Source organism: Rana temporaria, chromosome 2 (genome assembly GCF_905171775.1).
Source record: "Rana temporaria chromosome 2, aRanTem1.1, whole genome shotgun sequence".
NCBI lineage: Eukaryota > Metazoa > Chordata > Amphibia > Anura > Ranidae > Rana > Rana temporaria.
Window position 1 is genome coordinate 129,018,692 of NC_053490.1, and position 24,270 is coordinate 129,042,961.

General features: G+C 44.0%; 1 protein-coding gene across 2 annotated transcripts in view; it reads left to right on the forward strand.

Annotated features, from left to right (window-relative positions):
- LOC120929490 (retinol dehydrogenase 7-like) overlaps positions 1-23,504 on the forward strand; it is a 35,487-nt gene extending 11,983 nt beyond the window's left edge. Inside the window, exons 1-5 of one of the 2 annotated variants that reach the window (XM_040340971.1) lie at positions 5,719-6,044; positions 8,031-8,361; positions 13,845-14,103; positions 18,319-18,482; positions 23,182-23,504. In XM_040340971.1, coding sequence (XP_040196905.1) covers positions 8,049-8,361; positions 13,845-14,103; positions 18,319-18,482; positions 23,182-23,378 — 933 coding nt within the window. In that variant the 5' untranslated portion in view covers positions 5,719-6,044; positions 8,031-8,048 and the 3' untranslated portion in view covers positions 23,379-23,504. Of the gene's footprint in view, positions 1-5,718; positions 6,045-8,030; positions 8,362-13,844; positions 14,104-18,318; positions 18,483-23,181 lie in introns of those variants that run through there. The other variant, XM_040340969.1, reaches the window with a different exon arrangement.
- Positions 23,505-24,270: the final 766 nt, after the last annotated feature.

Consider the following 24,270-nt stretch of genomic DNA (forward strand, 5'->3'; position numbering starts at 1 on the left):
TGGATGTAGGTCAGAATGATTAGAGCTAAAGGGATTTGATGAATGCATGGATGGATGTAGGTCGGACTGATAAGAGCCAAAGGGATTTGATGGATGGATATAGGACAGTCTGATGCGTGAGAAAGGAATTTGATGAATGGATGGATGGATGCAGGTCAGACTGATAACAGCGAAACTGATTTGATGACTGGATGGATAAATAGAGGAGAGTTTAATACATGCGAAAGGGATTTGAGGAATGGATGGATGGATATAGGACAGACTGATACGTGCGAAAGTGATTTGATGAACGGATCAGACTGTCCAATATCCATCCATCAAATCCCTTTTGCTCTTATCAGTCTGACCTACATCAATCCATCCATTCATCAAATCCCTTTCGCTCTTATCAGTCTGACCTACATCAATCCATCCATTCATCAAATCCCTTTCGCACGTATCAGACTGTCCTATATCCATCCATCCATTCATCAAATCCCTCTCTCAGCTCAGTCTGACCTACATCCACACGTGTGAAAGGGATTTGATGAACGGATGGATGGACGTAGGTCAGACTGATAAAAGCGAAAGGGATTTGATGAATGGATGGATGGATGTAGGTCAGACTGATAAGAGCTAAATCGATTTGATGAATGAATATAGGACAGTCTGATACGTGCGAAAGGGATTTGATGAATGGATGGATGGATATAGGACAGTCTGATATGTGCAAACGGGATTTGATGAATGGATGGATATAGGACAGTCTGATACGTGCAAACGGGATTTGATGAACGGATCAGACTGTCCAATATCCATCCATCCATTCATCAAATCCCTTTCGCACGTGTGGATGTAGGTCAGACTGAGCTGAGAGAGGGATGGGATGAATGGATGGATGGATCTAGGTCATATTGAGGTGAGAGAGGGATAGGATGGGATTAGGAGGCACATACATTATTGGGGGGGAAAAAAACTGCAACATCAATTTGATAATAAGTTTTAGATTGCAATGATATTGTATATGATGATGAAACAGAATGAAGATTTTACCTTTTTTTTTTTTGGCTTTTCTGCAACGTTTGTCCTCCTTCAGCTGCTGCTTGGAAACTCAGTCTTTACTGAACCTTTCCTCTTAGGCTAGGTTCACATCACAATTTTTACATCCGATAATCGGACCGTTAAATCGGATGGAATCGTATATGACAAAATCGTATGTAATCGTATGTCAAAATGTATTTTTTAAATCGGATTCATAAATCGCACAGCTAAATTTTCCATCCGATTTTCACTAAAAAATCGGATCCTTATTTTAACCACTTCAATACCCGCCCATTGTCATTTGACGTCCACAGATGGGATCTCCCATCCTGGGTGGACGTCAAATGACGTCCTGGGCTTTGCGGGTGGATATCTGAATGATGCCTGCAGCTAGAGACATCATCCAGATATCCTTTTGTTCTGCCGGCGATTCTGCGCAGCATAAGAATGATCATAGCGGCGGTTCCGCCATCCGGTGCTTCTCCGGGCTCTCCCGTGCCATCGGGGGCCCGGAGAAAGAATCGTCCGGCGTTCGCAGGAAGCATAGAGATGACTGGTGACCAGATGGTCACCAGTCATCTCTATGACCGTCGGAGGACCCGGGCGCGATGTGATGACGTCACGCCCGGGTCCCCGTAAGTAAACAAAGCCGCAATTGCGGCTAGTAAGCAACAGTATTCATGAGATCGGTGAATTTTTTTTCACCGATCTCATGGTTTCCAGCCTGGAGGAGAGATGTGGGGTCTTATTGACCCCGCATCTCTACATAAAGAGGACCTGTCACACACATTCCTATTACAAGGGATGTTTACATTCCTTGTAATAGGAATAAAAGTAAAAAAAAAAAAAAAAATTAGAAAATAAGTGTAAAAAAAGAAAAAAATAAGTAAATAAATAAATAAAAGAATTAAAAAGAAAATTAAAACGCCCCTGTCCCCGGTAGCTCGCGCGCAGTAGCGAACGCACATGTAAGTCCCGCCGACATATGTGAACGCCGTTTAAACCACATATGTGAGGTATCGCCGCGTGCGTTAGAGTGCCAGCAACAAATCTAGAACTAGATCTCCTCTGTAAATCTAAACTGGTAACCTGTAAAAAAAAATTTAAGCGTTGCCTATGGAGATTTTTAAGTACCAAAGTTTGGCGCCATTCCATGAGTATGCGCAATTTTAAAGCGTGACATGTTAGGTATCTATTTACTCTGTGTAACATAATCTTTCACATTATACAAAAAAATTGGGCTAACTTTACTGTTTTGTTATTTTTTTAATTCATGAAACAATTTTTTTCCAAAAAAAGGGCGTTTGAAAAATGATTGCGCGAATACCGTGCAAGATAAAACGTTGCAATGACCGTCGTTTTATTCCCTAGGGTGTCTGCTAAAAAAACATATATAATATTTGGGGGTTCTGCGTAATTTTCTAGCAAAAGAATAATGATTTTTACATGTAGGAGAGAAGTGCCAGAATAGGCCCGGTAATGAGGGGCCAGATCCACAAAAGAGATACGACGGAGCAACTGCTGTTACTCCATCGTATCCCTGGTCCTAACTATGGAACTGATCCACAGAATCAGTTTCCCATAGTTAGGCAGAAGATCCGGCATGTGTAATTGAATTACACTGCCGAATCTTAGGATGCAGTACCGCATCCGCCGCTGGGGGCATTTCGAGTCGAAATGCCGCTTCTAGTATGCAAATTAGCACTTAAGGCGATCCACAAAGCTTTCCAGCTTCGTTTTTTCGCCGTAAGTTTTAGTTTGCAAGTGTAAAACTAGGGCTGGTGTTACAAAGTGTAAACTAGTAACACCGGGCCAGATCCACAAAAACCTGGCGAAACTTAAAAAATCCCATTTAAGTTACACTGCCTTAAAATTTCTACCTAAGTGCCCGATCCACAAAGCACTTATCTAGAAATTTCAGGCCGTGTAACTAAAATTCCGCCGGCGCAAGGCGTTCCTATTCAAATGGGGCGAGTCCCATTTAAATGAGGCGCGCTCCCGCGCCGGCCGTACTGCGCATGCGCGAAGTTACGTTACGCCGAGTTTTGTGGATCGCGCCGGCTTAAAAAAGTTGCGTCGGAAAAAAAAAAAAAAATGACAGCATCGCTCGGCATGCATTCCTGAGGGAGAACTCCATGCCAATTTTCAAAGAAAAAACCGGCATGGGTTCACCCCCCAGGAGCATACCAGGCCCTTAGGTCTGGTATGGGTTGTAAGGAGACCCCCCTACGCCGAAAAATCGACGTAGGGGGTCCCCCTACAATCCATACCAGACCCGTATCCAAAGCACGCTACCCGGCCGGTCAGGAAAGGAGTGGGGACGAGCGAGCGCCCCCCCCCCTCCTGAGCCGTGCCAGGCCGCATGCCCTCAACATGGGGGGGTTGGGTGCTCTGGGGCAGGGGGGCGCACTGCGGGCCCCCCCACCCCAGAGCACCCTGTCCCCATGTTGATGAGGACAGGACCTCTTCCCGACAACCCTTGCCGTTGGTTGTCGGGGTCTGCGGGCGGGGGCTTATCGGAATCTGGGAGTCCCCTCAAATAAGGGGGCCCCCAGATACCGGCCCCCCACCCTAAGTGAATGGATATGGGGTACATCGTACCCCTACCCATTCACCTGGAGGCAAAAAGTAAAAGTTAGTAAACACACAACACAAGGGTTTTTAAAATAATTTATTATTCTGCTCCGGAGGTCCCCCCTGTCTTCTTTATTAGCTCTATTACCAGGGGGGGCTTCTTCTTCCACTCTCCGGGGGTCTTCTTCCACTCTCCGGGGGGGGTTTCTTCTTCCGCTCTCCGGGGGGGCTTCTCCGCTCTCTGGGGGTCTTCTTCTATCTTCGCCGCTCTCCGCTGTTGACTCGGCGAACCCCGGTTCTTCTGCAGATGTCCGGTGCCTTCTTCTTCAGCGCTGGCTGCCTGCTACCGTCCCATCATGCTCCGGTAGGTTCCCACGTGGTGGGTGCACGTGGGTAGGCACCCACCACGTGGGTACCTGCCGGAGCATGATGGGACGGTGATGCCTATATAAATGGGATGCAAGGCGCGCTTCCATCATTACAGCGACAAGAGGCGACGAGGCAACATCGGAAGAGGAGAGAAGAACAGAAGAGAAGAAGATGACGTCACAGAAGACCGCGCTGGCTGCCTGTTACTAATTGAGCTAACACACAAAGATAGCAGGCAGCCAGCGCTGAAGAAGAAGGCACCGGACATCTGCAGAAGAACCGGGGTTCGCCGAGTCAACAGCGGAGAGCGGCGAAGATAGAAGAAGACCCCCGGAGAGTGGAGAAGCCTCCCCCGGAGAGCGGAAGAAGAAACCCCCCCCGGAGAGTGGAAGAAGACCCCCGGAGAGTGGAAGAAGAAGCCCCCCCTGGTAATAGAGCTAATAAAGAAGACAGGGGGGGCCTCCGGAGCAGAATAATAAATTATTTTAAAAACCCTTGTGTTGTGTGTTTACTAACTTTTACTTTTTGCCTCCAGGTGAATGGGTAGGGGTACGATGTACCCCATATCCATTCACTTAGGGTGGGGGGCCGGTATCTGGGGGCCCCCTTATTTGAGGGGACTCCCAGATTCCGATAAGCCCCCGCCCGCAGACCCCGACAACCAACGGCAAGGGTTGTCGGGAAGAGGTCCTGTCCTCATCAACATGGGGACAGGGTGCTCTGGGGTGGGGGGGCCCGCAGTGCGCCCCCCTGCCCCAGAGCACCCAACCCCCCCATGTTGAGGGCATGCGGCCTGGCACGGCTCAGGAGGGGGGGACGCTCGCTCGTCCCCACTCCTTTCCTGACCGGCCGGGTAGCGTGCTTTGGATACGGGTCTGGTATGGATTGTAGGGGGACCCCCTACGTCGATTTTTCGGCGTAGGGGGGTCTCCTTACAACCCATACCAGACGACCTAAGGGCCTGGTATGCTCCTGGGGGGTGAACCCATGCCGGTTTTTTCTTTGAAAATTGGCATGGAGTTCTCCCTCAGGAATGCATGCCGAGCGACGCTGTAATTTTTTTTTTTTTTTCCGACGCAACTTTTTTAAGCCGGCGCGATCCACAAAACTCGGCGTAACGTAACTTCGCGCATGCGCAGTACGGCCGGCGCGGGAGCGCGCCTCATTTAAATGGGACTCGCCCCATTTGAATAGGAACGCCTTGCGCCGGCGGAATTTTAGTTACACGGCCTGAAATTTCTAGATAAGTGCTTTGTGGATCAGGCACTTAGGTAGAAATTTTAAGGCAGTGTAACTTAAATGGGATTTTTTAAGTTACGCCAGGTTTTTGTGGATCTGGCCCGAGGTGTGTATAACAGCCCTGTATTGAAGTGGTTAAATAATGTCTGGCAATGGCCATAAAGTTAAGATTCTTGAAGTTTCTAGCTCGTTCCAGTGTCTAGTGCGCATGCGTAATAAAAAATCGGGTACGATTTATCGGATAAAAATGCACAGTCATCCGATTTATTACGATTTAGATTGACCACAATATAAAAAAAAAATCGGACACGATTAATACGATTTCAAATCAGGACCAAAAATCGTGGTCAAACACGATTTTTGATGCGATTTTAAATCGTATCAAATCTGATGCGGATCAAATCGGATGCACTTGGGGACCTACATTAATGAATGGAAGTGAATGGATACGTTTTGCCATACAGATTTGTACGATTTCAAACCTAAGAATCGTGAGAACAAGTAGGATGATAAAATCGTGGTGTGAATGCACCCTTAGCAAAGGGGGCGGGATCCAGGCAGGGCAGAGCTTGCCTGAAAAGAATCTTTCAGCTAGAGAGGAGGTGCTGGGGTGTTAGACACACCCACGATATCACAGCTCCTTCTAGTCTACACAGACGTGCACAGCGTTCTCACGTAGTCTAAGCAGAGGGAGCGAGCACGTTACTGACCACACTGAGAAGTCCTCGCTCTGTGGACATTTTCTTATCTACAAAACCAGGAAGTGGGGAGAAATGACAAGACAGAACTCTAATTCAGAGGAAAAACGAACTAGCAGGAAATGAAAACAGCACTGCAATAAGGTAAAGGAAGGTATATAGCTGATAACATTTTTTCCTTTAGTGACCCTTTAAAGCGGGGGTTCGCCCTATAAAAAAAAAAAAAATTTTTTTTTTTCTTCTAGCATAAAATTCGGCATAGTAGCGCGAGCTACAGTATGCCTGTCTTAATTTTTTTATCCCCGTACTCACTGTGTAATCGTACATAGAAGATTCCGACTGCCCACGGGGAATGGGCGTTCCAATCCAGACGGAAGGTGATTGACGGCCGGCTCTGGCGCGTCACGCTTCTCCGGAAATAGCCGAAATAGGCTTGGCTCTTCACGGCGCCTGCGCATAGTCTGTGCGCAGGCGCCGTGAAGAGCCGAGACCTACTCCGGCTGTCTTCGGGGAGCGTGACGTGCCAGAGCCGGCCGTCAATCACCCTCCCTCTTGAAAGGAACGCCCATTTCCAGCGGGCAGTCGGAATCTTCTATGTACGATATAACAGTGAGTACGGGGATAAAAAAATTAAGACAGGCATACTGTAGCTCACGCTACTATTCCGAATTTTATGCTAAAAAGTTGTTCTGCAGGGTGAAACACCGCTTTAAGATCTATACCTCGGTACGGATATGCAGCCGGAGGAATTGCCTAGAGGAAGAGCCTGTGTTTTGCACATGTGATCCACTGATGACAGTTGCGATGCTTTGCAGGCTCCTATGCAAAAACGTATAAATGTCTTTTTTTGTAGTTAATATGGCTGCTTTTATTATTTTTCAGCAAAAGGTAGACTATGCCTTTAACCACTTCTAAACCGCCGTACGTCTTTATACGGCCTAACTTTAAAGATTGATATCTCGGTAACGGCAGCAGCTGCTGCCACAACCGAGGTATCAATCTTTAGTGTCAGCGGTTCTGTTAACGATAACGGCGGTCTCCGCGGCGGATTCGCCGTTATCACCGGCGGGAGAGGGGCCCCCCCTCCCGCCGCTCTTCCGCGCCTTCCGCCGCATACCGGAGCCGTCGGTAGCGGCGGAGGAGATCGGGACCGTTCGGCTGGTGACTGGGGACGAGACTGAAGGAAAAATCTCCTTCGCCCGTCCCCATAGCTCTGCTGGGCGGAAGTGACGTCAAAACGTCAGTCCCGCCCAGCCTCTTAAAGAAACATTTTTTTTTTCGTCATTTGAAAAAATGACAGTTTCAAATTTTTTTTATTTATTTTTTTTGCATTTTAGTCTAAATATGAGATCTGAGGTCTTTTTGACCCCAGATCTCATATTTAAGAGGACCTGTCATGCTTTTTTCTATTACAAGGGATGTTTTTTTTTTCCAGTGTTTTAAAGCGCCCCGTCCCGACGAGCTCATGCGCAGAAGCGAACGCATACGTTAGTAGCGCCCGCATATGAAAACGGTGTTCAAACGACACAAGTGAGGTATCGCCGCGATCGTTAGAGCGAGAGCAATAATTCTAGCCCTAGACCTACTCTGTAACTCAAAAAATGTAACCTATAGAATTTTTTAAACGTCGCCTATCGAGATTTTTAAGGGTAAAAGTTTGACGCCATGCCACGAGCGGGCGCAATTTGTAAGCGTGACATGTTGGGTACCATTTTACTTGGCGTAACATTATCTTTCACAATATATATAAAAAATTGGGCCAAATTTATTGCTGTCTTATTTTTTAATTCAAAAAAGTGTTCTTTTTTTCCAAAAAAAGTGCGCTTGTAGGACCGCTGCGCAAATATGATGTGACAAAAAGTATTGAAATGATCGCCATTTTATTCTCTAGGGTGTTAGAAAAAAATAAATATATAATGTTTGTGGGTTTTAAGTAATTTTCTAGCAAAAAAAACTGTTTTAGTCTTGTAAACACCAAATCTGAAAAACACCCAAAGTAGAGAAGTGGTTAATGTACACATTTTTGAGGCACTTAATATGAAACTGTGCAGAAAATTAACAAGATTCCAATTTATATTTTGCTGTACATAAATAAAAAATGTCGTTAACACTTTTTATATATTACTATAGGTATATTGAGTTTTCATCATGTGGCTCCCTCTGCTGGCAGCTTTGGGTTTAATCCTCCTGTACAGGTGGTACAAGTACAGTCTTATCCTGGACAATCTCACAGATAAATATGTCTTCATCACTGGATGTGATTCAGGGTTTGGAAATTTGTTGGCTAAACAACTGGACAAACGTGGAATGAGGGTTCTGGCTGCATGTTTGACAGAGACAGGGGCTGAGAATCTGAAGAAAGAGGCTTCCAGTAGACTACAGACAACAATCCTCAATGTAACAAACTCTGAAAGTGTGAGCTCTGCTGTCAAGTGGGTCAATTCTATAGCCTCTGAACAAGGTTTGATATTCTAATATATACAAATAATTAATACGCTGGCTGTGTAGATTTGGCCTAAAAGAAGTTATAATTCTTAAAGTGGAGGTTCACCCAAAAAAATCAATTTTTAACATTAGATTGAGGCTAATTACTGGAGGCAGAATCCGGTGTTTTGTTTAAAATCAATGCAGTACTTACCGTTTTAGAGATAGATGTTCTCCGCCGCTTCCGGGTATGGGCTCCGGGACTGGGCGTTCCTATTTGATTGACAGCCTTCCGACCGTCGCATACAGTGCGTCACCAGTTACCGAAAGTAGCCGAACGTCGGTGCGCAGGCGCCGTATAGAGCCGCACCGACGTTCGGCAACTCGTGACGCTTGTGTCAATCGATTAGGAACGCCCAGTCCCGAAGACCATACCGGAAGCGGCGGAGAACATCTATCTCTAAAACTCAAACTCTAAACATCTAAACTCTAAAACTCAAACTCTAAAACTCAATCTAATGTTAAAAAAAAAAAATCGGGTGAACTCCCGCTTTAAATACAACCAACTAGATTTCACTCTACTGAAGAGAGACCATTATTTGCTGGAGTTTAATTAGCTGTCCTGGGTGATTTCAATGCCATACTTTGAGCTATTTGTAGAGGTTGTTCCAATGTTCATAAACCAACTTTTGGCATGGCAAAGTTTAATTATATACAGCCACTAACAAAGGTACATCCCCCTTTCATGACTAAGCCTATTTCTGACATTTGTTGCTTGCAAGTTAAAATACGTATTTTTTGCTAGAAAATCATATATATATTATATATATATATGTGTGTGTGTGTATATATATATATATATATATATATATATATATATATATACTCACACACACCCACAAATATATATATATGTATATATATATATATATATGTATATATATATATATATATATGTATATATATATATATATGTGTATATATATATATATATATATATATATATATATATATATATATATATATAATTTTAGCAGAGAATCAAAAGAATAACATGATGGTCATTGCAATATTTTATGTCACACTGTTTTTGCGCAGCGGTCCTTCAAACGCATGTTTTTAGGAAAAAAAGAAAATTTCATAAATAAAAAAATAAGCAAAAACAAACAATAAAGTAGTTAGCTGTATAATGTGAAATCTGATGTTACACTTAGTAAATAGATACCCAACATGTCATGCTTTGAAATTGCGCACCCTCGTCGAATGGCGACAAACTACGGTACCTAAAAATCTCCATAGATGGCGCTTTAAAAAAAAATTGTTACCAGGTTAGAGTTACAGAGGAGGTCTAGTGCTAGAATTATCGCTCTAACTCCGACAATCGCGTCGATACCTCACATGTGTGATTTGAACACTGTTTACATATGTGGACGTGACTTACGTGTGCGTTTTCTTTGCTGGGTAGACGGGGGCGCATTACATCTTTTTTTTTTTCTTTTTTTTACATTGTCACTTTTAGAAAAAGAAAATGTATCACTTTTATTGCTGTCACAAGGAATTGTGACAGTAATAGGTGGTGACAGGTACTCTTTATGGAGGGATCGCCATTTAAAGTATTCAGTTCGCCAAAAACTGCGATTCTGAATACTGTGATTTTTTTATTTTTTTTTAAATGCCGCCATTGACAGCTGAGGGACAGAAGTGACGTTGTGACATCGCTTCCGTGTTTACAGAAAGAAGACGGGAAGGAAGCCATTTCCGGCTTCCTTTCAGTCTTACTCTAGCCGGCAGAAGTGCCGGATCGTGTCTCGGGTCTCCCGGTGGGACGGGAGGCCCGGGAAATGCGGTGGAAGGCGGCCGGAGGGGGGACATTCTCTCTCGCTCCTCTGGGATAACAGTCGAGCAGCTTTTAGCCATATCGGTTGTTATCCCTGAAGAGCCAACCAACTTTGGCAGGGTAAAGTTTAATTGATTATATACAGCCACTAACAAAGGTACATAACCCTTTCATGACTAAGCCTATTTCTGACATTTGTTGCTTGCAAGTTAAAATACGTATTTTGCTATAAAATTACTTGCAATTTATTTGCAGCTGCAGGCAGAGATGTTGGCCAGTGCATTCTAGACACCATTTGGCTTCCAACGGGATTGGGATGCCTATAATAATCGTGCCAGCATTTAATAATCTACACCTTGCAACCCTAAAATATAATTGAGTCAATCTGTCAGAAAGATTGGAGGATACACTTTCATGCACCCAAAAACATTCCAACCAGCCTCTTGGGAAATCCAACATAACTATTAATTATATTAGGCTGGAAGCCCTTTGGGCTTATGTATCAATGGGGCTGATTTACTAAGCCAAATAGACAAGTGCAAGTTGCACTTATCGTCCCTTGAGCTTAGTGAATGTGGTGAAGCATAAATTGTGTTTTATTATCCTTGCACCTGATTGGGTATTCTATAAAAATTAAAGCTTCACCACATTCCCTAAGCTCTGAGTAAAATGAGTGTAACTGCACTTGTAAAGTGTACAGTCTATTTGCCTTTAGTAAACCAATCCCAATCCGAATGTCTTTAAAAGGGCTGGAGAACTAATCAGCCATAATCTGTAATCGATTTCAGAAATTACAAATTCACATACTGGATGAAGCAAAAGCAAGAAGATGAAAGGGAATGTTTTCAGTTACAGCTTTCTCTCCGGCAAGGCGATCCGTGAACAAACACAATAGGAACATCCCCAATTACACACCAAATGTCATAGGATTAGCAATCAGAGGCAGTAGTATCTTAAATGATCTCATACTTCAGATATACAGCTATGAGACAACAGTCACAATCAAAATGTCAAGAAGTACATTACTATTTTCAAGTGGAATTTAAGACAAAATGTAGACCTTTCAGAGTACTGCTTAACCTCCCTGGCGGTATGATTCTTTCAGAAAAAACATGCTGAAAGCGGTACCATTATTTGCAAGGAAATTTGGCGTTTTATACTGTAGGCCTGTAATTTTTAGAAATAACTCACTTAAATCTGACCAAACAAGATTCTAATAGGCATCCCGGGTATGACATTTTTTTAAAAACAAAATTATAAATTATAATATAATAAATAATTATAAATAATTATAACAAATAATAATATAATTATAATAAAAATTATTCAATAATGTAATCAAATCAAAATCACTGAAATTTGCTCAGTTGCAGAATTGTTGCTGTCATTATTATTTTTTTTGTATGACGAATTTCCCCACAAATCGCTATCGCACAATTCTGCAAGTGATTATAATTTATTATCGCTGTTTTTTAGCTGCTCTAAAACTATTTTTGACATAAAGGGACACTTTTGGTTGCTATGGACAATCTACAGTTTGCAGGCAGAAAGAAACGTTTTTATTATATAAAATAACATGCAGGGCACTGGGCAGACCACTAGGGACAAGGAGGGTGTGTATTTTTTACATACAGTACTGTAATCTATAAGATTACAGTATACTGTATGTAATGTGTTTGTTTACTTTTTTGAATTTGGCGCCGTTCTCTGTCCCCGTGCGTCGTAACGTCGCAGGGAACGGAGATCGGCGGCACAGGAGGACGCTGTGTGAATCGAGCGAGGTCCCGCTCGCTCACACAGCGCGGTGGCATCGCTGGATCCAGGGACAAGGTAAGTAAACAGTGCCTGTGGATCTAGCGAGGCGAGCCCGAGTCTGACTCGGGGTTACCGCTCGCAGCAGGAAAATCTTACCCCGAGTCAGACTCGGGAATACCGCCAGGCAGGTTAAAGTGGATGTAAACCCCCAAAAAAAAATGTTTTTCTTTTTGATGTCACAATGTATAGAATAAGATTTCCTACCACCTGTGCCCAGTCTTGCCACACAGAGTTAATCCAGCTCTGAGCAATCCTCTTTTATTGTTCAGTGAAAATTAACAGACTTCCAGATAAAAACCTGTCTAAATAAAAAGTCCTTTCCGTCCCCTTGCCTCGAGTGACATACATTACCTCTCACAATGAACTGTGGATCACCCCCCATATTATGATAAACATCCAGGAATGTGCAGGTGTCCAAGCTAGTGCACGAGATATGTAAAAACCCCATCACTCGAAGCATGGATGGAAAGGACTTTTTATTTAGACAGGTTTTTATCTGGAAGTCTGTTAATTTTCACTGAACAATAAAAGAGGATTGCTCAGAGCTGGATTAACTATGTGTGGCAAGACTGGGCACAGATGATAGGAAATCTTATTCTCTACATTGTGACATAAAAGAAAAAAAAATGTGGGTTTACATCCACTTTAAGCAGAATTAACTTTTATTTATGTTTGCTAAAAAATAGCAGGCCTTCACTTTTTCAGGTCTACGAGGGCCTTCCTAATTTGCACTGTATTTCTATAAGGAATCCAGATAAGGATTCATATCAAAGCCTACTCTCCCCCCTTCCCTCATCTTTTGTAAATCAAGCAAGCCCTGTCATCACTGCAGTAAGAAGTTCTCCCTATGTCCAGCCATAAATGGTTAGAATTATGGCCAGTTCAGCAGGAACTGGCTGAGATTAGAACTGCTAATTGGCAGGCTGAATGTACCAAATTGATCGATCAAACAACTTGGGTACAACCAGCCAGCTGGATTCTCTTGCAATTATTGCTAGCGGCTACTATATGCGCTAGGGAAAATCACTGTTACAGGAAAGATATTTGCTTCATTCCCCCAATGTGGGTATCCCTCCTGCTAGGCCATTGTCTTCTCCCGGCGGGGGAAGCCAGCCCCGTCGGGAGAAGACTATGGCCCAGCAGGAGGGATTTCCGCATTGCGGGAATCAAGCAAATTTCTTTCCTGCAACTTGTGGTTGCAAGAAAGAAATGTGCTTTGTGTTTGGCCGGCCTGTCAAGCTCCCGAAGACACATAACAATCTTGCTGCACCCCATGAAGAACAGACTGGTTTGGCAAGAATTGCTGTTTATCTAACTACCCAGAAACCAGGACCTGCAGATTTTATCATGTAAACTACTCCTACAGTACAAAGGGAGAGAATATCCCCCTGAGGCCCCGTACACACGACCGAGTTTCCCTGCAGAATTCAGCCAGAAACTCGATCGGAGCTGAATTCTGCCGAGAAACCCGGCGTGTGTACACTTCCGGCCGAGGAAGCCGGCGAGTTCCTCGTCGAGCTAAATAGAGAACATGTTCTCTATTTCGTCATTGTTCAATGAGGAAAGTTGGCTCGCCGAGATCCTCGGCGGCTTCACACAGAACTCGACGAGCAAAACGATGAGTTTTGCCCGTTGAGTTCCTCGGACGTGTGTACGGGGCCTAACTGGACTTTTAAGGCACCCCCCCCCCCCCCCCCGCAGCCACTTGCTTCCTCTATCGGCACCTCCATTCACAACACTGATGCTCTGGGATAGAGGGTCGGCGGGCCACATGTTGCCCCCGGGCCACTAGTTGGGCACCTCTGATTTACAGTATATTTTTTAAACCAGAACTTAGTGTCCCTTTATCTCCACTATCTTTCATACAGGCCTCTGGTCTTTGGTGAATAATGCAGGGATTGGAGTACCTACTGCTCTTAATGAATGGCTAACTAAAGATGACTTCAAGAAAATTCTGGATGTAAACCTCCTAGGGCTAATCGATGTCACATTGAATATGCTGCCTTTAATCCGAAGAGCCCAAGGACGGGTTGTTAATGTGTCCAGCATTGCTGGGAGAGTGGCACTCTTTGGAGGAGGATACTGCCCTTCTAAATACGGAGTGGAATCTTTTTCAGACAGTTTACGGTAAAACCCATTTTTTATTAAATGTGTACAATAATAGATAATACAGTATTATGGTAAACACTAGCGCTTTGCTGCACTTTTTATTGTTCACACTTGAGGCACAAATATGTTTATGCAGTTACAGTACAGTGAAAATGCATGGTGATCATAGAACCAGAGAATTAAAAATGCATTTGTATTGTTTTCCTGAATATAATTTAGGCCCCAATCACACTTCACATTTTGCAAACTTGTGCGCTTTTTTTAGCACGATATCATGAATAAGGTGCCCTATGTGCGACAAACACGCTAAAGAAGCTCCTGCACCTTTTGCGGGCACAGAGCTTAAAGGGATTGTAAAGGTAAAAAAAAAAAATCCCTAAATAACTTCTTTTACCTTAGTGCAGTCCTCCTTCACTTACCTCATCCTTCGATTTTGCTTTTAAATGTCCTTATTTCTTCTGAGAAATGCTCACTTCCTGTTCTTCTGTCTGTTAAGCCCCGTACACACGACCAGTTTCCTCGGCAGAATTCAGCTTCCGACCGAGTTTCTGGCTGAATTCTGCCGAGAAACCCGGCCGTGTGTACAATTTCGCTGAGGAAGCCGACGAGGAGCTCGACGAGGAAATAGAGAACATGTTCTCTATTTCCTTGTTGTTCTATGGGAGCTCTCGGCCCGCCGAGCTCCTCGGCGGCTTCAGGGCTGAACTGGCCGAGGAACTCGATGTGTTTGGCACGTCGAGTTCCTCGGCCGTGTGTACGGGGCCTAACTCCACACCGTAAGGCAAGGCTTTCTCCCTGGTGTGGAGAAAGCCTCTTGAGGGGGGAGGGGGCGAGCAGGAGTGTCAGGACACCCACTAACACACAGCTCCTTTCTCTATCTGCAAAGTAGAGAGCGTCCTGACCCTCCTGCTCGCCCCCTCCCCCCTCAAGAGGCTTTCTCCACACCAGGGAGAAAGCCTTGCATTACTGTGTGGAGTTACAGACAGAAGAACAGGAAGTGAGGATTTCTCAGAAGAAATAAGGACATTTAAAAGCAAAATTGAAGGATGAGGTAAGTGAAGGAGGACTGCACTAAGGTGAAGGAAGCTATTTAGGAAAAAGAAAACCTTTACAACCCCTGTAATACGTTTTTTACTGCATGTTTTAGCGCTGTAAGTGTAACAAGCATTTTTCCACGCATTGCTAGAAAGAGCATGGAAAAGTACATCTCTGTGCAAATTCCCAGAATGCGAATGCAGCCTTAGGGATGCTGCTAAGATTCTTCAGATCTCCTTCTGACCTACTTTATGCTGCATTTGTATTGACCTTTATGGGTAGAAACATAGGGCCAGATTCACAGCAGAAATACGCCGGCGTATCTACTGATACGGCGGCGTATTTTCAAATTTGCTGCGTCGTATCTTGATTTGGAATCCTCAAACCAAGATACGACGGCTTTTGGCATAGATCCGACAGGCGTACGGCTTCGGATCGTAGGTGTAATTCTCCGGCGGCCGCTGGGTGGAGTTCACGTCGTTTTCCAGCGTCGGGTATGCAAATTAGCTGTTTACGGCGATCCTCGAAGGTACGCGCGTTCGTCGCAATCTTAAGCCTGCTATTTCATGGCTTAGATTTAGACCAGCCATGTTAAAGTATGGCCGTCATTCCCGCGTCGAATTTCAAATTATTTTTTTTTGCGTAAGAAGTCCGGGAATACGAAAGTACGTTCCGCACTTCAGGGCGCCATAATTTCGCGCAAAGCACGGCGGGAAATTTCCTAACGGAGCATGCGCAGAACGTTCGGCGCGGGAACGCGCCTAATTTAAATGGTACACGCCCCATTTGAATTAGGCGGGCTTGCGCCGGACGGCTTTACGCTACGCCGCCGCAAGTTTACAGGCAAGTGCTTTGTGAATCAAGCACTTACGCCGAAAACTTGCGGCGGCGTAACGTAAAGGGGATACGTTACGCCGCCGTAATTATTCGTGAATCTGGCCCATAGTTCAGCACAAATAATACACAAACATTATGTTTGTTCCCAATGTAGATGACAGATTTGTTTAAACTATTTTTTAAGTACTTTGGAGAATTGCATGTGTACACATCTTTTGGTCATAACATACAAAGTAGTGTCGCTGATACATTCATTAAATATAAAAATAAACTGTAAGTAACTGCAACAAAACATTAAATGCATACACACCATTATGGTGGCCTTACACAGTGGGGTAGTTAAAAGACTGAGAATTATCAGGCCATATAAAAGTTATCTAGACAATATATACAAATATGTCTAAATGGTGCTGATTTTTTTTCTTCCAGGCAGCCCTAAAAGAAAAGTATGGTATCCCTAAAAAACAAAAAAAGCTATACTCACCTAGGTGGATGCAGCATAATGCCGCGTACACACGACCGTTTTTCATGACGAGAAAAATGCCATTTTTTAAATTGGTCGTTAAAAATGGTCGTGTGTAGGCTCCAGGGCATTTTTCTCAATGTGAAAAATGGGCATTAAAAATTTAGAAATTTAGAACCTGCTCTATTTTTTCTCGTTGTTTTTCACGTCGTGAAAAATGGTCGTGTGTACGCTTTAACGTCGGGGGAAAAAACACGCATGCTCAAAAGCAAGTTATGAGAAGGGAAATTTGCATAATTAGCCCAAAGGGTGGCGCAATTCGAATGGAACCTCCCCTTTATAGTGCTGTCATACGTATTGTATGTCACCGCGCTTTGCTCGAGCATTTTTTTTCACGATCGTTTGTATGCAAGGCAGGCTTGACAAGAATCATGTTGAGAAAAACATAGGGCCATATTCACATGTGTTACGCTGCGGCGGCATAACGTATCCCATTTACGTTACACCGCCGCAAGTTTACAGCGTAAGTGCTTGATTCACAAAGCACTTGCCTGTAAACTTGCGGCGGCGTAGCGTAAATCCGCCCGGCACAAGCCCGCCTAATTCAAATGAGGCGGGGACCATTTAAATTAGGCGCGTTCCCGCGCCGAACGTACTGCGCATGCTCCATCCCTAAAATTACCCGACGTGCATTCGCAAGGACGTCATTGGTTTTGACGTTAACGTAAATGGCGTCCAGCGCCATTCACGGACGACTTACGCAAACTACGTGAAATTTCAAATTTCGACGCGGGAACGACGGCCATACTTAACATTGGCTAGACCACCTAGAGGGCAGCTTTAGTTTTACGCGGCGTATCTCTACGGAAACAGTGTAAATTTAGAGCGACGGGCAAAGCGGACGTTCGTGAATCGGCGTAACTAGTCATTTGCATATTCTACGCCCACCGCAATGGAATCGCCACCTAGCGGCCGGCCTAGAATTGCAGCCTAAGATCCGACGGTGTAAGTCACTTACACCTGTCGGATCTTAGGGATATCTATGCGTAACCTGATTCTATGAATCAGGCGCATAGATACGACAATCTATCTCAGAGATACGACGGCGTATCAGGAGATACGCCGTCGTATCTCTTTTGTGAATCTGGCCCATAGTTTTTTTCCATGACCTGAAAAATGATCGTGTGTACGCGGCATGAGTCTCTAAGAGAACTGAGTGATCAAACACTGTTATTTGCTCAGCTTTTGGTCTTTAGGCTGCAGAGAGCCAATGACTGTCAGTCACCGGCTCTCTGCTCTGCACTCCAGTGCTCACTGGAGCACTGGGCTGTGGAGGGGGCAGGACCGGCTGGCAGAGCCTCTCAGCGGATCTCAGCTCAGGCAGAAGGGCCAGCTTCTGTCGGACAGACCGACATACACAAGCAGATTGTTGGTTGGGTTTTTTTGAACCGGCAAATGTCCCCCGACATTCTGCCTACGTGTACAGGGCTTTAGGGTCACAGGAAATAGCAGCCCCAAACAGGTAGAAATAAAGCAGGCAGTGGATCTAAAAGCGGGCTCCCTAGTTCCCCCTGTGCTGGTTGTTTTGAGACTTTAAGAACATTTCAGGGCATTGAAAAATTGCACAGTTGCAGATGATGATTGAACAAAGAATAACTTTATTAATAAATTATTGCCATAAAATTCAATAAATCCAATCCAATAAATTCAAGTCTTAGCGGGCAATCTTGTCCTCGAGCTGACTACAGTTTGGGATGTTTATAGCTTGGACTAATGATAAAATCATTTTATTGCTATAGATTGAAAAAAAATTGTATTTGCAGATTGTTGATGGTTGCTCTTTCTTGTTAATGTAGTGGAAGGTCTCTCGTTATTGTTTAACATTCTGGACTTTTTAGACGTGAAATGGTCCCATTTGGTGTGAAGGTCAGCATTATAGAGCCAGGCTACTTCAGAACTGAAATCTCAGATTCCAAACGTTTGTTGGAAAATGTAAAGAACAAATGGGAGAAGTTACCAGAGGAAATCCAGAAGAGCTATGGGCAGGCTTTCTATGAAAAATGTGAGTGTTTATGAACTGTGACCCAGTATTGCTAAACTGATGTCAGTTTAAAACAATTTAATAAAACAAACTGTGAGGCCTCGTACACACGACCGAGAATCTTGTCGTAAAAGAAACATCGTTTTCCTCGACGAGTTCCTTGCTAGGCTTGTCGAGAATCTTGTCAAGCTTTCTTTACATACACACTGGCCCAGATTCAAGAAGCTATTGCGCCCGCACAACCATAGGTTGCGCGGCACAATAGCTGTTTTGCTCCCGCGTAGCGAATGCCCCTGATTCAGGAACATCGCTACGCGGACTGCAGCCTAGGATATGACAGACATAAGCCTCCTTATGCCTTCATATCTCAGGCTGCATTCTTGCGTTGGCCGCTAGGGGGCGCGGCCATTGTGATCGGCGTATAGTATGCAAATTGCATACTACCACCGATTCACAAAAGTTGCGCGGGCCCTGCGCACGCAAGGTACGGAGTTTCCGTACGGCGACTTTAGCGTAAGGTTGCTCCTGCTAATAGTAGGAGCAGCCAATGCTAAAGTATAGCCGCCCTTCCCGCTTGTGAAATTTAAATTTCACGTCGTTTACGTAAGTGATTCGTGAATGGCGCTGGACGCCATTCACGTTCACTTAGAAGCAAATGACGTCCTTGCGACGTCATTTGCCGCAATGCACGTCGGGAAAGTTTCCCGACGGAGCATGCGCTGTTCGCTCGGCGCGGGAGCGCGCCTAATTTAAATGATTCCCGCCCCCGGCGGGATCATTTACATTAGGCGCCCTTACGCAGGGCTAATTAGCATAGCGCCCGCACAATTTACGGAGCTACTGCTCCGTGAATCGCGGGCAAATCAAAATATTTGCGTGGGCGCAGAGCAAAAATCGTTGCCCTTTGCCCACGCAAATATTGCACGGATCTACCTGAATCTGGGCCATTGTCAAGACAAAATCTCGTTGTTCTCAAACGCGGTGACGTACAACACGTACGACAGCACTATAAAGGGGAAGTTCAATTCCACTGGCACAACCCTTGGGGCTGCTTTTGCTAATCTCATGTTACTGCGTGTTAAGTAAGTTTGGTGAGAGACGATTCACGCTTTTCAGTCTGTTACAGCGTGACGAATGTGCTATCTCCATTACGAACGCTACTTTTACCGAAGGTGCGCTCCCGTCTCATACTTTATTCTGAGCATGCGTGGGTTTCTAAGCATACACACGAACGTGTTTCTCGTTGTAAACCAGCCCGATGAGAAACACGACGAGGAAATTGAGACTCCCGACGATAAAAAAGAGAACATGTTCTCTTTTTTTCTCATCGAGATCCACAACAGTTTTCTCAACGAAAAACATACACACGGCCGTTTTCCTCGGCAAAAAAGCTCTGCCACCAATTTTCTTGATGAATTTTGTTGAGGAAAACGGTCGTGTGTACGAGGCCTCAGAAATATAAGGGATGGAGGGCAGAAGCAATAGCCCAAGTCAAACGCAACAGTTTTCAACTTTTTGTTACCAGTGGTTATTGATGTCTAGATTCCAAGTCCAAACTAGCATCACTATGTATTGTTATACATACTAGCTTTCAGGGTGTCTCAGTCAAGCACGGCTGAGGTTGAAGGGGTTGAGGGTCTTTCTTTCTTTCTTTCTTTCTTTCTTTCTTTCTTTCTTTCTTTCTTTCTTTCTTTCTTTCTTTCTTTCTTTCTTTCTTTCTTTCTTTCTCTTTCTTTCTCTCTCAGCTGGTCCACTGATATCCCAACCCTCCGGACTATATATCCCACGATCCTCAGCTTTCAGTGGGGGTCTCTCTCTCTCTGCAATCAGGAAATGCTGACACAAACCCCATGCTGGGCAGTAGAGGGAACAGAGCTCAATGTAATCTTTGTTAAGCAATGTCCTATGTTAGCAAAAGCGACATAGCCAGCACTTGGCTACACATGTAACAATCAGTATTTTTTGCTAGAAAATGTATTTTTGAGTTTTTTTTAAAGCAGAGAGCTTAGAGAATAAATTGGTGGGTGTTGCAATTGTTTATGTCACACGATATTTGTGCAGATTTTTTTGGGGAAAAATACACTTTTTTTAAATTTAATGCACAAGAACAAAATATAATACCTGAGTAAATAGATTCCAAACATGGCACAGTTTAAAATTGGGCATGCCTGTAGAATGGCGACAAACAACGTAAATTTTATTAGACATAGGTGACGATTTAAAAGGCTTTATAGGTGTCGGGTACCTTGCTGAGGCCTAATTGCTGAGAGTGGCTCCCTTTGCAACTAATCGCACTATACCTCTGGTACAGAGGGTATAGGGCACAAAGCTGGGGTCAAACACAGGTAATCAGGTAATAGAAGCAGAGGCAAGTCCGTATTACTTGCCCGGGACATACACAGATAATCAGGTAATAGAAGCAGAAGCCACTCTGTATTACTTGCCGGGGTCATACACAGGTGGTCAGGCAGATGAAACAGTAGGAAGTCCTTATTACAAGCCAGGGTCAAACACAGGGAGCAGGCAGGGTAAGCAGAGTCCTTAAGCTACCTAAGGTCAAAGTGCTGGAGAGAGATCAGAGCAGGTCAGTGTCACAACAGGTAATCACAATATTGAGGCAGGAACACAGGAAGCCAAGAGACAATCCAGCAATTAGAATGGGACTGAGCAGCCTTTTATAGGCCAGCAAAGGGGTTCATGTTATGCTCGCCTTACCGCGCCATTCTACCACGCATGCGTGTAGGAAAATGCAGATAACGGCAATTCAGGCTTCTGATATTTCTCTGACAATAGGTTACTACTTTAGATTTACACGGTCTGGTGCTAGAATTACTGACCATGATCTGACATTTACGATGATACATCACATGTGTGAGACAGTCGCTGTTTGCATGCCTGCGGGACCGACGTATGCGCTTGCCTTTGCACACGAGCATGGGGGATGGAGGCGCTTTAAATTTAATTTTATTTTTTACACTGTCGCTTTAATTTTATTTATTTATTTTATTTTTAGCACTTTCATTGTTGTCACAGGGAATATAAATATCCCCTGTGATAGCATTAGGCAGTGACAGGTACCCTTTATAGTGAGATCTGGGGTCTATTAGGCAGTGACAGGTACCCTTTATAGTGAGATCTGGGGTCTATTAGACCTCAGATCCCTCCTCTGCCTTTAAAAGCATTTGCACACAAAAAAATCTCCTGCGCTCTGGTGTTTTCCTGCTATAGGGCAACGTCATCCAGTTTCAGTGAAAGTCTAAAATCTTGCAGCCCTCCTCAGAATAACGGAAATTCATAAAGCTATAAAAGAAAAGAAAAAAGGAGGGCGCACCGACCTAGTGCATTATCACTTAAAGGGATTTTATTAGATAAATTAAAACAATGGTCATACTCACAAACGGAGTTGAAAGACAGCGCTTATCAGACAAATGAACTGGTATACAGTATCGCCCAGTGACCACGGTAACAACACGGATCAGATGGCATCAGACCGACATCTATGGCTTACGCGTTTCAGAGGCGAGTGATAATGCACTAGGTCGGTGCGCCCTCCTTTTTCTTTTCTTTTAAAGCATTTGACCACACTGAAATGCATTTGTTTACAGCCAGGGAAACCAGAAGTGATGTATCCTCATTGCTTCGGTTTCCTATATCATAGAGGTGAACAGAGCAGAACCGATCTCTGTTTGCCTCTATAAATAGCAAGCGGAAACTATCGGGGTCTCCCAGAGTGATAGGAGAGCCAGAGAAAGTCGTGGAATGTGGCGTGAGGGAGGACATTCCGTCCTGCTGGTTGTAAAAGCAACCCAGCAGCTAGTTAGCCGCTAGGATAGATTTTACAAGAGAGCTGACTATCGGCCTATAAAAAATAATAACCCAGATCACGCCTGCAGCTGTAGACGTCATCCCAGTATAAGGACTTGAAGTCCAGTCGTCAATATATTTACTAATAGCACAGTGTATTTTAAACTGCTGAGGCCCCTTCTTTGCATGGGCCAGTTTATGTAAAAGGTGAACATAGTCTTTAAATTACGAAACAGAAGGGGCCCCTTTTTGTCAAAAAAATCTGACTATTACAAGATGAAATCCCATTGCTCTGGGTCCTGTACTCAGCCAGCCAGTGTATGGAATCATATTCAGCATTGGTTTATTTAGAGTCTGAAGTATATTCCTAAGTATGCTTATTTTTCTGGATATTTATTATCAAGGCTGCAGCAGGGGTTTGCACACTGACAATTTTCAACACACTGGGATGATTTACTAAAAGTGCAAAATCTGGTGCAGCTCTGCATAGAAACCAATTACCTTACAGTATTTTTGCCAAGGATAAATTGAACAACTGTGTTTGTGTCCCATCTCCCGAATGAATGGAAGCAAGCAAACATTCATTGATGGGCACTAGTAGGCTGCATTGATGGGCGCTGGTGAGGCTGCATTTGATGGGCGCTTCAAAAAAGGTGAGGTATACATGGGCAGGACAAAGGGGTGGAGCCAAAGGGGATGTGACAAAATGAGGTTTCGCCTAGGGTGTCAACAATCCTTGCACCAGCCCTGGCTACCATGCACAGCTGCACCCCATCTTGTCCCACATGACCCCACCTACTCCAATCTTACAGTTCTACCCTTAAGTCGGTGTATAGGATAATGTAGAATTTCTTTTTTGGGATATAAGTCATAATGAATTTTCAAATAATTAAAAACTTACTATTTGTTCACACAGATTGCCAGGCAATGGCTAAAGGCCTTTCAAAGACCAGTAAGGATCTTCACCTGGTAACAGAGTGTATGGAGCACGCTCTTACAGCTGTCTACCCAAAGACGAGATACTCTGCTGGCTGGGATGCTAAACTTCTCTTTCTGCCTCTTTCCTACTGCCCAACTATGTTAGGGGATTTCATCTTTTCACAAATACAATAGGAGAAGAGTACACAAGATGATAGCAGAAGGAGTACATAAAACCGAAAAACTTTCTGTTGAACTTGCAAAGTAAAGAACTACATAGTGTTATAAATAAATATATATTGCTTTTGCAAATCAGCTGTACCTGTCTAATATGTGAGCTTCTTTGCCTGTGTATAGGATTGCTGAAAGTAATATCTCTGAATAGTCATACAAATATGCTCTTTTTAGACATGAGCAGACGTGGTTAATATTTGACTGTCAATTATATGCCCCCTACAACCTTCTCAGAAAGATTATGCTGCTAAGTTAACAGTAGGATCAATGCCCAATTCAAATATATTTTAAAGTGAAACTGAACAGAAAATTGAAAAATTGCTAGACTTTGTAAGTCTTTCCTAAACTGGCCACGGTGCAGAGCTGTGCAGTGTATACTGCTGTCATCTGTAAGATGTCAAAAATGGAGCTAGGCATTGAGACAATGTAACTCCAGCAAACAGTCAAGGGCTATATCACATTGAATTTTCTCTGGGGATCCAGAGTAGATTTAGTTCCACTTTAAAAGCTAAAGTTCAAAAAAGTCACATTACTTAAAGGGGTTGTAAAGGTAAACTTTTTTTTCCCCCCTAAATAGCTTCCTTTACCTTGCAGTCCTCCTTCACTTACCTCATCCTTCCATTTTGCTTTGAAATGTCCTTATTTCTTCTGAGAAATCCTCACTTCCTGTTTTTCTGTCTGTAACTACACACAGTATTGCAAGGCTTTCTCCCTGGTGTGGAGAAAGCCTCTTAAGGGGGCGAGCAGGAGGGTCAGGATGCCCACTAATACAGAGCTACTTTCTCTATCTGCAAAGTAGAGAGCGTCCTGACCCTCCTGCTCGCCCCCTCCCCCCCCTCAAGAGGCCTTCTCC